Source organism: Chionomys nivalis, chromosome 6, assembly GCF_950005125.1.
Source record: "Chionomys nivalis chromosome 6, mChiNiv1.1, whole genome shotgun sequence".
Taxonomy (NCBI): domain Eukaryota; kingdom Metazoa; phylum Chordata; class Mammalia; order Rodentia; family Cricetidae; genus Chionomys; species Chionomys nivalis.
The window spans coordinates 90,494,493-90,507,984 of record NC_080091.1 but is presented as its reverse complement, the minus strand read 5'-3'; the positions used below and the strand labels follow the sequence as shown (position 1 = coordinate 90,507,984).

Genomic DNA, 13,492 nt, shown 5'->3' with positions numbered 1-13,492 from the left:
AAAAGCCTTTGCCTCTGATTTTGTAGGACTTACAGTCTTTTATAAAAATTGGCTTATTGTAGGCAAGCCCAGCAGTGCATGACAGCAATTCAACATTCAGGAGTCAGAGGCAGGGATGTGGGTCTGAGGACAGCCTGGGGTACAGTGAGATTTTGTCTAATAAAGCCAAGCTCAAAACCAAAAAACTTTCATGTTAGTAACTAAATGATGTACATTAAGAATCATGAACACACACATACACACATCCCTACTGACTAATTACTCCCTTAAGACACTCAGACCCGAATTAACTGACTATCAAGTATAGGCACACATAACCAATAGCCCTCGGCTGCGTCAGACCCTTTCTGGCAAGCTGCAGAGACGAGTAATAATTTACTGACCGGCCGTGTGCTTCCTTGGGGTAGTGCGGACCGTGTACTCAAAGTCAGGGACGGGTTTGCTGCTCAAATGAAGGTGGTAGTTTCTTGCTTCATCCAGCAGATCTCTACACTTTAGGTTCTGCTTGACAATCTGTTCTTTTGCCACAACACCCATAAGAAAATCAACCGGCAGCAACGGCAGACGGACCTAAAATCATCGACAGTTACATGTGAAGTAAAAGTTGAAAATAATTGTTAGACATGCTTTTAAAAAACAACTATAATCACACTTTGATATGTTTTCTTCTTCTGAGTAAAAATATAAATAAATTTGTTCTTAATATGCTAAGATTTTGATAACAACATTAAAATTTTTTATTAAATCCAAGTATCACTGAGCATGATGAATCATATCTGTACTCCCGGAGTATGAGAGGCCAAGAGAGGAGGAGTCTGAACTTGGGGCCTCTCAGTGATAGAGTACCAGGTTAGTCTGGGCTACATTGACTGTCTCCAAGTAACAATAAATTGAATCAAGTACCCGGTGTTTTTAGTTGGTTTTGTTTTGTCTTTTTGTTTCATTTTCAGACAGATTTGAAGGCAGCCCAAGCTGGTCTCAAATTTCCTGTGAGCCAAGGGTGCTTTCTGACTCTGATCATCCGGCCCTTATCTCGTCTGTACTGTGGTTCCAGGCACGCACTACCATGCCTGACTTGTGCCGTGTGGAGGATCAAACCCAGGGCTTTATTCACGGTAGGCAAGCAAGCTGTCCACTGAGTTCCCTCCCTACCTAGATCAGCATGTTTATCAATTCCAAAGTTGTAACAAAGCATTCATTTCAGGAAAGGGTAAGGAAAGGAAACCATTTCCCTTCTGAGTAGTCTTGTTTCACTTCTCAGTAAACAAAGTAAACAAAAGGAGGGAGAGGTGGAGGGAGAGCAAGAGAAGACAACAGAGAAGGAAAGGGGAACATGGGGTACAGATCCTGGAAGGCTTATTGTTAGTTCCTTATCAAGGCACCCACAGTACAGTCAAAAACATCAACAATCATAACAAACACATTTCTCAGGTTTGAAACTTTAGCACCCAAAGTGATACTATGTGGTATTTTTCCAGAATACATCTACAATCATTAGGAATAACTACACTTTCATTAGGAAAATGAGTCATTAAAACTTAGAAACTTCATTATAAAGGTATGTTATAGGTAGAACTGTGTCCTAACACTGTATCCATGACTATTTCACATGGATATTTTAAATACTTGAACTAGGAATCATTCAAGAACAACAAGTGCAGATTACCATAGTGTAGGAACCGCACAGGCCATGAAGAGTTAACTCCAGAGCACTACACCCTGTAAACGACAGCACACAGAAATGGCACAGCGCGGATCTGCTTCCACGCAGCCTCACCTGCATACAGCCCCCTGCAGCCCTACCTGTGCGAGGGTCTCGTCCAGCCACTTGGAATGGTGCTGGGGATTGGCAAGAAGCCACTTGATGGCCGCACTGTAGACCTGCTTTTCGCTGTCGATGTTGAGATCGCTGGAGGACAGCAGCTTGTGGAGGTGTTGGGGTGACACGCTCACGAAATCTTCGCATCCCACCACTTCAGTGAAGTGCTCGCATGCGTACTGGTCCGCCATGTCCATGAGGTCTATCCTGTTGTGGCTCTCGGCGAAGGCTCGTACTGCCAGGCAGTTGGAGGGGTGAAAATGCAGCTTCATGTATTCGCAGCAAGCCCTGGCCACCAGTTCAACCTGCAGGATGCACGCCGCATACAGGAGCGGCTGGACGTTGTCCACAGTCAGAGTGAGCCGGGAGGAGTACACGAACTTCACCAGGTCTTCCACCGCATCGCCGTCGAAGTCCCGAATCTCGATCAGTGCCTGCTTGGCTTCAGCCATTTCAGAAAGGAACATGGCTCTGAAGTAGGGAATGACGCAAGCCAGCACCAGTTTGTGACAGGAGATCAGCTTCGAGCCAACCTGCTCAAGACCACACACGGTGAGAAGGCAGTTCTAGCACACTCCCTCATGCAATCCTTAGCGTCAATCTAGGCCAGTTCCTTAAAGAACATAATTTCATCTCCCAAAGCTGCCACACTAAATTAATGTTTTCTATATTATCTCAAATTTAAGGATCATTTTGTGAAACAATATCTTTTTCTTTTTTTTTTTTTTTTGGTTTTTTGAGACAGGGTTTCTCTGTAGCTTTGGAGCCTGTCCTGGAACTAGCTCTTATAGACCAGGCTGGCCTCAAACTCAGAGAGATCTGCCTGACTCTGCCTCCCAAGGTCATCAATAGCCTTCTTATAAATGACAAATGGACTGGGAGAGAAATTGTACCCTTCACAATAACTTCAAAAAATATCTTGGAGTAACTCTAAACAAGGAAGTGAAATATTTGTATAATAAAAACTTTAAGACACTGAAAAAATGAAATTGAAGAAACAGAAGAAAATGGAAAGCACTCCTATGCTACTGGATCTGTAGGATTAATATAGTGAAAATCTGCGGACTCAGTGAAATCTCCACCAAAATTTCAACACAATTCTTCACAGAAATTTTTTATTTTAAATTAATTTTTAAATTTCCATATTTAAAATTGGGAAATTTTAAATACTTGAACTAAGAATCATTCAAGAACAACAAGTGCAGTGGGGTTTTCCTCTCCTTTCATTAAACATAGATTCTTTTCTCAAACAATATAATCTGAATACAGTTTCCCCTCCTTCTCTTCCCAGTTTCATCACACACACACACACACACACACACACACACCCCAAAACCCCAGGATAATGAAAACTATCCTGAATAATAAAAGAGCTTCTGGAGGTGTTGCCACCACCAGTCTCAAGTTGCAGTACAGAGCTACAGCAGTAAAACAGCACAGCACTGGGGTAATAACAGACATGTTGATTAATGGAACCTAAAGCGTAGGACATAGCACACACACCTTTGGAAACCTGATTTCTGACAAAGAGTCAGAATTACACATTGGAAAACAAAGAGCATCTTCAACAAATGGTACTGGTGAACCCGGATGGCTTCAGTAGGAGAATGTACCCTGCACAAAACTAAACTCCCACCTGATCAAGGACTTCAACATAAGACCTGATTCACTGAGGCTGATAGAAGAGAAAGTGGAAATAGTCTTGAAGTCACTTACACAGGAAAAGACTTTCTGAACAGAACACCAGTAGCAATTAATAAATGGGACCTCATCAAACTGAAAAGCTTCTATTTGAGCAAAGAGACTGGCCACAGAATGAGAACAGCTCTTTTGCAATTACACATATGATAAAGGGTTATTATCTAAAATTTATAAAGAACTGGACATCAAGAAAACAAACACCCCTATTTAAAAATGGGGTACAGAACTAAGAAGGGAGTTCTCAAAAGATGAAAAACCAATGGCGAGAAGCACTTAAATATTCAACATCGTTAGTCATCAGGAAATGCAAATCAAAACTACTTTGAAATTTCATCTTACACCAGTCAGAAACCAGTCAGAATAGCCAAGAGCAATAAAACAACTGAGAGCTCAAGCAGGTGAAGATGTGCGGAGGGGGGGCCACTCATCTATTGCTGGTGGGAGTGCAAACTTGTGCAGTCACTATGGAAATCAGCATGGCGGTCTCTCAGGAACCTGGGAGTATATCTACCTCAGATACAACTCTACAATTCTTGGGCATACACCTGCTGAACTGTGCATCCTACTGTGGGGATACCAAGTTCATCATCATTGTGCCTATCCGCAATAGTTAGGGATTGGAAGCAGCCTAGATACCCATTAACTGATGGATGGGTAATGACAGCGTGGTGCAGTTACACGACGGAATATTATTCATCTGTTAAAAAGACGAAATTATGAAATCTGCAGGTAAATAGAAAGAGCTAGGAAAAAAAAATCATCCTGAGGTAACTCAGACCCCAAAAGACAAATATTGTATGTTTTCTCATACATGTGGATGTCAGCTTTTAAGCCTTTGATGTGTTGCTACACCAAGGCTAGGTACCCAGTATGGGACTCCTATGAAGGGGAACTAGAATAGATCGCTATGGAGAAATGGGGGTGGTTGAGAGAACTGGGGTGGGCTGATTAAATGGAAAGAGGGACAGGATGAGAACAAGAGGAGAAATATGGAGAGGGACAACTGTAGTAATGAGAGCGGCAGGACTGCGTCCCCGGCACCCGGCCGCCCGCATGGCTTATGCCCCAAAATAATTACACGGAAACTGTATTCTTTTGAACACTGCCAGGCCCATTAGTTCCAGCCTCTTATTGGCTAGCTCTTACATATTGATCTAACCCATTTCTAATATTCTGTGTAGCACCAAGAGCTGGCTTACCAGGGAGGATCTTAACCTGCGTCTGTCTGGAGTGGGAGAATCATGGCGACTCCCTGACTCGGCTTCTTTCTCCCAGCATTCTGTTCTGTTTACTCCACCCACCTAAGGGTTGGCCTATCAAATGGGCCTAGGCAGTTTCTTTATTAATTAACCAATGAAAGCAACAGATAAATGCAAGACCCACCTCCATCAGACAACTAACACTAAGGGCCATTTATGGGATCCTAAAACCTATTACTAGAGAAGCATCCTAAATATATAATACATATATAAAAGAAATCTAAATGGAGGCACCAACAACCACAGAGACGATGCTCCAACTAGACATCTCTCACAACCAAGTGAAACCTCCAGGGTCAGGAATTGATGTCAGCAGAGTTGTTGGCCCAAAGGCCTTCTAGGAACTTCCAAAGATCTCAGGCTATTGCCAAAAAAAAAAAAAATTGCTTATTCTCCACAAATTGAGGGAAAGGCCCAATTGTTAAAGAGATCTCACTGCTACTGGCTAGTGTTCATGGCACTGGGAGGGACACTGCATGCTACCAGGGGAGAAAGGTAACCACCAGCTCAGCTAAATCTGGTGATCGACGACAGTGACCTGTCTGTAAGACATGCTGGTGAAACACTGGCACAAACACTATGGGGGCAGCCAATCAGCCTCTGATTGGAATTCAGGCCTCTCCAAGAGACGGAACCCATACTGGCATTGCTCAGATGGTACCAAATACCACGGTTCTGCTGAAGAAGCAGCGATAAAATGACTCCTAATGACGTTCTACTACGTCCACAGATAGGTGCCTCATTCAGCCATCAGAGACACTTCTCTCCTGCAGAGACCCACAACTGGACAGTGTGCAGAGAGAGAGAGAGACTGGAGCACTCAGCCCTAAATGAGGTGTCTTCACCAAACTCCTCCCCTCTGGGCTCAAGGAGCCATGCAGAGGGCACAGATGACACCGAGGGAACTGCTCTGCAGACACAGCAGGACTGACACACATGACCTCACAGAGCCTGTGGCAGCACACACAGGGCCTATACAGATCCAAGCCAGATGGGGTCCCAGTGATGAGGGGGGAATTGGGCTTGCTCCCATCCAAGGAGCTGTCTCCATTTGATAACTTAAAAAGGAAACGTTAGTTTTCTCCAATGGAATCACACTTAAGGGCAGGCTCCATGCCCAGCAGTAGATGGCCAGCACAAATGACCTCAGTGGTACTGTGGAGACTTTTGTCTCATGTGCTTTATTGGGGCAGTTTTTTGTCTTATTTGTCTTTTGCTTGTGTATCATAGTTTCTGATTTTGTGGATTTTGTGTGTGTGTGTTTCTTGTCTCCCTCCTTGGGTTGTTTGTATTTTTGTTTGTTTATTTTATAAAGCATGCGTGCGTGTGCGTGCGTGCATGCGTGCGTGTGTGTGTGTGTGTGTGTGTGTGTAGTTGGGTGGGTGGGTGGATTGTAGGGAGATCTGGCAGAAGTGAGGGAGGGGAAAGTGTGATCAGAATATATTATATGAAAAATTCCAATAAAATGAACAACAGCAAATTAGCATAAAAACGTTCCTATTTGCAGGCACAGTGTAGCACACACCTGTAATCCCACACTCAGATCATCAGTTCAAGGCTACCGTGGGCTACCAGGAGACACCGCTTCACAAAGAACTGAGACTAAGGTAATGACGGAACAGTGTGATACCTAATGATTTTTTTTTTTTTTTTTGATTTTTGTAAGAACAGAACTCTCATTTTCCATGCTGTACCAAAGAAGCTGGGGAAAGGAAAGACGGCCTCACCTTTAGAGTGACGTCACAGAGCTCCCCGTTCTCGTAGAACCGGAGGAGAGAGCTGTGGAAGTCTTTCCACGCCTCGTTGGCTTCAAAGGTGAAGGAGTCGTCGCCATCGCACTCACTGACAGAGGACCTGCTCCTGGCTGGCTGATGCTGGCGCCTCCCCTTTGTCACGTGACTCCTAGCTGGTTTCCCATTGGTAGATTCTGAAGCCATTTGCAACGCTCTTTTTATGTAGCTCTCTTCTGAAACATCCCATTTATTCCTTTTTCCTTTTTAGGGGTGAGAAGACAGAAGGCAGATGTAGCCACTAAACTTCAGACATCTTTCAAAGTTCCTTCAATTGTCATCAGAGTTTTCTGAAATGTTTAAAACCAATGAAACACAAAGATAAACTAAAAGGCATTATGATTATAATTTATCAATATGATACATGCAACTACATTGGTCATGCTGGATGCCCTGCAGCTTGACACTGAATGTCACATGACTCACTTCAGCTAACTACATCAGCGGAAGAACATCTTTAAGATTCAATACAAGAATAATTAAAGGACATAAACATGGCTGCACTGGCTTCAAAAGCAGAAGCTGTGAACTAAAAAAGCTTAAGTTCAGAAGCGTTGTTTGAGGATGCAAAGCAAAAATCAAAGGTTATTTGTATTGAATTAGGTTCTTCTTAGATTCTATGTCAGACTGATTCCACCAGTTAAGACACTGCCTCCACCTTAGTTATCTCTTTTGGGAAATGGATTCATCACTCACAGGAATATTTCAAGAGTTAAACATATACAACCAGAAACAGGGAACGCTGAATGGTAGTGTACAAACCTCACTGTATCTGCATTTCCAAATACAACTTATACATACAAAATCACACTTGCTTCATTAATAAGCATATCTGATGAATATCCTTATCATTAACAGATATATGCTAAATTCTGCCTACCTGATAGAAACGAAGGGTTTTAAGTTTAACCATCTGCTACCACGTACTGACTGTGATCTTTCTTGAAGGTTTTCCTAACCCTCGGTTTCTCTCTATAAACAGGACTATCCTGAGGGTCCCAGACGTGCAATTGACACCAGGGCACTTAGAGAACTGTGAACAATGCTACAGATATCTGTGTTAGGATGGAGGCTTGCAATGGTACGCAGTTTTTGAGAATTATGAATGCCTTAGCCAGAAAGTTAGGCCTAGGGGTTCTTTACCTATTGCCTCTCAGCTTTCATCAGCGAACAAAATGTGTGCTGCAAACTTAGGGACTGTAGTTACTAATACGTTCTTGAAGTTTCCGTGACACACACATGATGGTAGTCCCCAACAGGTCACATCTGTCTACAACCTGTAAGCTACAGAATGTGGGAAGAGGTTGGGGTGCCACACTCTTGATTACATTAGACTACACAGAGCCGTATAAGGAGACTGAAGAGAAAGGCTCTCTGCTGTCCATGGAGTTGCCATATAAAGCAACCCCTGGGACCCGAGGAAGACCTCTACCTGACAGTAAAAACCTAGGACCCTCAGCCATACACTGAGAAGAAAGAAACCTTAGAAGCAAGAATTTTCCATGGTGAAGACATGTGAGAATGGAGCCCGACCACTTTTAATACAGCCAAGGACAGACTTCTGATCCACAGAAACTGAGATGAGAAGTGTGCTATTTTAAGTCACTAGGTTTCTATAATTCATTATATACAACAGGCACATCTAGAGCTTGGATCTCCAAGGCCCTCTGCAGTCCATGTGCCAAATGGTCTTGCTGGCAGACTTGTGACACTATTGGGAGGAGATGAAACCTTTTAAAAGAGGTAGGGCCTAGTAGGGGAAATCAGATTAGTGAGGGTATGCCCCAGAATGTGATGCTGCGTTACCAGAACCCCGGTCACTTCCCTCCCGTTTCCCGACCACTGTAAGGTGCGCAGTTTCCTCTATACACACGTCCACCATGGTGCACTGACCTCATCACAGACCCAAAGGCGCTAGGACAAAACACGTGTGAACTGAAATCTCTGAAACCACGAACCAAAATTCGTATTTCCTCCTGAAAGGTGATTGTCTCCGGGGGTTTGTTCACATCAAAAGTTACCATAGAAACTTTGTCAGGTTTAGAATTTCACCTGAGAGAAGCATCTATAAGTATTCCGGTAGCTACCAACACCATGACAACGTCTTGTGTACGTGTATGAAGGAGTAGCACTGTGTGTGGAGACTGGAGGTCTACATCAGGTACATCAATGCCTGCCACTTTATTTCCGAGGCAGGATTCTCAAAGAACCTCAAGTCCACAGGGTTAACTAGGCTGTCTCTGTCCTTGGCACCACAGCACCTGGCCTTTACGTGAAGGCTGAGGAAGAAGGGGCTGAGGAAGGGACGGGGGCTGAGGAAGAGAGCTTGGGCCCTCATGCTTGTGCAACACGTTACCAACCCAGCTCCCCAGCTCCCAGCTCCTTAGCTCCCAGCTCCCCAGCTCCCAGCTCCCCAGCTCCCCAGCTCCCAGCCCCCACAGCAGCTCTTTTAAGCTCACAGCCCTACTTTAGAGCCAGGCATGGTAGTGCACACCTATAATCCTAGCGCTTGTGAGACCGAGGCATGGTGACGATCCTGAATTCAAGCTGTACTGTGAAGCCCGGTCATAAGAAGCAGAAACCAAATAAGAGCCAATAGAAAACAAGTAGTACAATCAAAACCATTTTCGACAGAGTCAACAAGTGAGTAACTTTGGCTTGAGGGTCATTTGTACCCCATCACAACTGCTCAGCTCTTCCTCGGTAGTAAGAGTGGCACCAATGAGAAGATGCGCAGGAGCACAGCTGTGTTCCCAGGAGTCTCAAAGCTTCTGAACTGGTGGTACAATCAGGGCGAGGCACAGTCTGTAAACACTTTGCATGATAACCATCTTTAAATGCAATCAACCCTGGTCTAAAAAATTAAAAGAAACTCACTAGAAACAAATAATTCAAAGGTTCTGAACAGAAACTGGCCATTCTAGGGAGCAGGTAAGCTTTTTTTTTTTTTTTTAAAAAAAAAACAGGCTAACTTCTTTTTTATTTATTCTTATTTTATGTGCATTGTTTTTTTGCCTACATGCATGTCTGTGAGGGTGCCAGGTCCCCTGGAACTGGATTTATAGATAGTCATGAGCTGATATGTGGGTGTTAGGAATGAACCCAGGTCCTCTGGAAGAGCAGCCACTGCTCTTAACCTCTGAGTCATCTCTCCAGCCCCGGGGCAGGAAAGTTCTTGTCCAGTCCTGTCCACCCTGCTCAGGAGGCAAATTATGTGCTTGCTTAGTGTCTCCAATCTGTAGACGTAATCCACCCATTAGCACTTAGTAGCTGCTGTGGTTGGTATTGTGATCCTTTGGGGTTCCTGCTTCATGAAAGAATCTGCGAGACTTTTTGCAGTATACAGAAGAAATGACTGACAAATTGTCAATATAGATGGAACTGTCTTTGAAATTTCCTGCTTTGTGGAAAAGTCTGTTGGATACTATGGGCCTATAGGCTGAAGATGGATCCCCTAATGTTACAGAAGAACTTTGGGTGACTGTCCAGGTCGGTCTCTGTCAATTCTAGATATCTCTGTCAATTCTGGAATTTTAGAAGTTGCTTGCAATGCACTTCCTGTTTACTTAGGTAATATTATATCCTTCTGGAGTCTTTGATGGAGTTGAAGAATATAGTTTTTCTTAGTTATGATAAAAGATAAAGTAAATATAAACAGTGTAACTGTAATTCTTGCTTGATAACTGTTTTGTTATATGTAATTTTACTATGTTAAAGCCTTCCTTTTACTTAAACAGAAAAGAGGAAATGGTGTGGGAGGTCCTTCTATGTGTTGCTTTTATTGGTTAATGAATAAAGAAACTGCCTTGGCCTGTTGATAGGGCAGAACTTAGGTAGGTGGGGAAAACTGGACTGAATGGTGGAAGAAAAAAGGTGGAGAGAGAGAGATGCCATGGAGCTGCCACCAGAGTCAGACATGCTGAAACTTTGCTGGTAAGCCACAGCCACGTGGTGATACAGAGATTAATAGAAATGGGTTAAATTAATATGTAAGAGTTAGCCAATAAAAAGCTAGAGCTAATGGGCCAAGCAGCAATTGAATTAATACAGTTTCTGTGTGATTATTTCGGGTCTAAGCTAGCCGGGTAGCTTGGGAACCTACAAGCGGCCTCTTCTCCAACAGTATTGCAGTGTGTATATCTCAGGTAACCCATACATAGTAGCCTAATGCTGCATCCAGAACCACCATCCTTCATCTCATTGTCTATGTACTGTAGTATTGTCAACACGAGAAGAGTATGGTATAGTAAGACATTTTGAGAGAGAGGAGGGGATTGCATTCATGCACTTTTATTATAATATGTTCACATAATTATTCTGTCTCATTAAATGCTACTAATTTATTACTGAGCTTAAGTTACAACTTAAATTTCATGGATGATGATATGTGTATGGTACAGGAGTGAATACACACATGTTATGGCACACATGTAGAGAGCAGAGGACAACTTGTCTTTCCAAGTATCTGTGTGCATGTAAAACTGTCTGGAGGTGTGCAATCTATAGTCTCCGGTTTCTACTGGAAGTCCTGAGACATTACCCAGAACACCACTGTCTGTGAAAGTCTCAGATGACAGGACGACAGGAAGGGGGTTCTGAAGGAAAGGGAGGATGAGAGAGGGGGGCTATGACTTTAAATGGGGAACAGAAGAGGTCCAAATGCACTGATGGAACTGTGTGTAGGGTGCCCTTACACGAATCTGCACATGATAACATACACACTAGCTAGTGCAAAAGACAGGTGAAATGTGAGCCATCATTGTAAACCCTCGTGCTCAAGCCACATGCGATGTCCCCACTGTGGGAAATGAGTACATGGGACTTACTGTTGGTGACCACTGGAAACAAGTCTGTGAGTATTTTAAATAGTGCCTTCAAATTACACACACATTTCTAGACTGCATGGAAATGCAGACTCTAAGTACAAGATGCATACAAGATAAAAAACATTTAAGTCTCAAGACGCAAATACACCAAACAGAAATAAGATCCAACCAGACTAACAATATTTAAAAGTAAAATGCATGGAAACAGCTAGATGATTAACACAAAAAGAGATGGTGCAGAGAGGACACCAGCAGGGTACAGTGGTAGCATATGAACCTAAGACCCAGGAGTGTAGGCAGGATTACGAATTTGAGAACAGCCTTGGCTTCACTGCAAGTTTAAAACCAGCCTGCACTACATAGCAAGACCTGATCTTAATGAAAACAAGGGCCACTGGCTAGTGGCAGGGCACTTGCCTAGCATGCGTTCAGTCCCCACCAAAAAAAAAAAAAAAAAAAAAAAAGCAACAACAAAGTAACTACCAACCAAATAAACAAAAAGCCTGGATATCAAATGCAAAAGAATGAAGCTGGTCCTTTACCTTCTGCTACTGACAACCATTAACTAAAAGTGGAGTAGGGGTCTGAATATAAGCCCTGTCATGGTATGGTAGAGTACTAGGGATGGGGCATGCTGTGATCTTAGAACTTGAAAGAGGAGGGGAGCAGTGCAGAGGAGAAGGAAAAATGCTGTGGAATGTTACTTTAACTGGGCATAGATGCATCTGTTTATGCTGCAGAATATTGCTTTAACTATGTGAAGGTGTGTTACATCTGTTTATGCTGCGGAATATTGCTTTAACTGTGTAAAAGTGTGTTACATTTGTTTATGCTGTGGAATATTGCTTTAACTGTGTAAAAGTGTGTTACATTTGTTTATGCTGTGGAATATTGCTTTAACTGTGTAAAAGTGTGTTACATTTGTTTATGCTGTGGAATATTGCTTTAACTGTGTGAAGGTGTGTTACATTTGTTTATGCTGTATTTGTTTAACGATGTAAGAATATGTGTTTAACTATGTAAAGATGTGTTGCATCTGTTTCACCTTGCCTGCCTAAGAAGCTGAATGGCCAGCAGCAAGGCAGGTGAGGGATAGGTGGGGTTACCGGGCAGAGAGAATAAACAGGAGGGGAAAGCTAGGTTCAAGAGGAGAGACATGCCTGGGGGCCAGAAGTCTGGCAGACAGACAAGAGAAGCAGTGAAAGTAACAGGCACAGAAGGAAAGAAAAGTAAAAGCCCCGAGGCAAAAGGTAGACAGGTTAAGTTAAAAGAGCTAGCCAGGAATGTGCCTAAGCTAGACTGATCCTTCAAAACTAATACCTCTCTGTGTCATGATATGGGAGCTGTTTGTCGGCCCGAAAGAAAAAGCCTGGTACAGAAAAACATGTAAGAAATGTAAGTTCTCTCTGACACAATAATGGAAAAAATAAAAAGGCACAACTTGAAAGGAAACAGAATGGCTGACATTAGTGTAACTGAATATGTGCAATCTTCTGGCTCAAATACCAAACCATACTGAACCAGAGCCTTAAAATGTGCGCACATTTCACTGAAGGGAAGGAAAGGGAGACACGAACAACTCTGGCTGCAAAAAACCAGGTTGGACCTGTAGACAGGGAACTTGGTGTTCTTATTCTCCTACAGGGTTTACAGGAAAAGACTATGTATCTTTCACTATGATTTGCATGTATCAGAAGACACGTTCTTTATGTTCTCCTGGCCTTGAGGAGGAAGCAGTGAGCTTGTGCAGGAGCTGCTGTGTTCTTCCTGCAGGCATCTTACACTGTATACACAGTCTGCTGTGTGATAACAGTGGGCCACCATTGCACCGTTGTGGTCAATACATAGAAAAGAGTGACAGAAGAGACAGTGCCAGAGTTTGTTCCCTGTAGGATCTTCTCCCCCCCCCCCAGTTTAACGGTAGACACATTGTGGTGGAGATATCCTAGGTTTAATGGCACATCTGATATTAAGGCTGATTGATAAACTCAAAAGGTGAGATGGGATAGGAGAGAGAACACATTACACTTCAATGGCTAGGGTTCTGGGACGAGGCTTGAGATCTGCACATGCCCTTTGTCCCCAGGGAGGTCCCTT

The 13,492-nt window shown here is 43.2% G+C and overlaps 1 protein-coding gene across 5 annotated transcripts in view; it reads right to left on the bottom strand.

Moving 5' to 3' along the window:
* The window catches only part of Klhl8 (kelch like family member 8), a 47,637-nt gene that overhangs the window by 15,309 nt on the left and 18,836 nt on the right, over positions 1-13,492 (bottom strand). For 3 of the 5 annotated variants that reach the window (XM_057773090.1, XM_057773089.1, XM_057773091.1), the window contains exons 2-4: positions 6,507-6,859; positions 1,804-2,352; positions 384-570 (exon numbers count right to left, since the gene is read on the bottom strand). In XM_057773090.1, coding sequence (XP_057629073.1) covers positions 384-570; positions 1,804-2,352; positions 6,507-6,716 — 946 coding nt within the window. In that variant the 5' untranslated portion in view covers positions 6,717-6,859. The remainder of the gene's footprint in view (positions 1-383; positions 571-1,803; positions 2,353-6,506; positions 6,860-13,492) is intronic. The other 2 variants (XM_057773093.1, XM_057773092.1) reach the window with 1 other exon arrangement.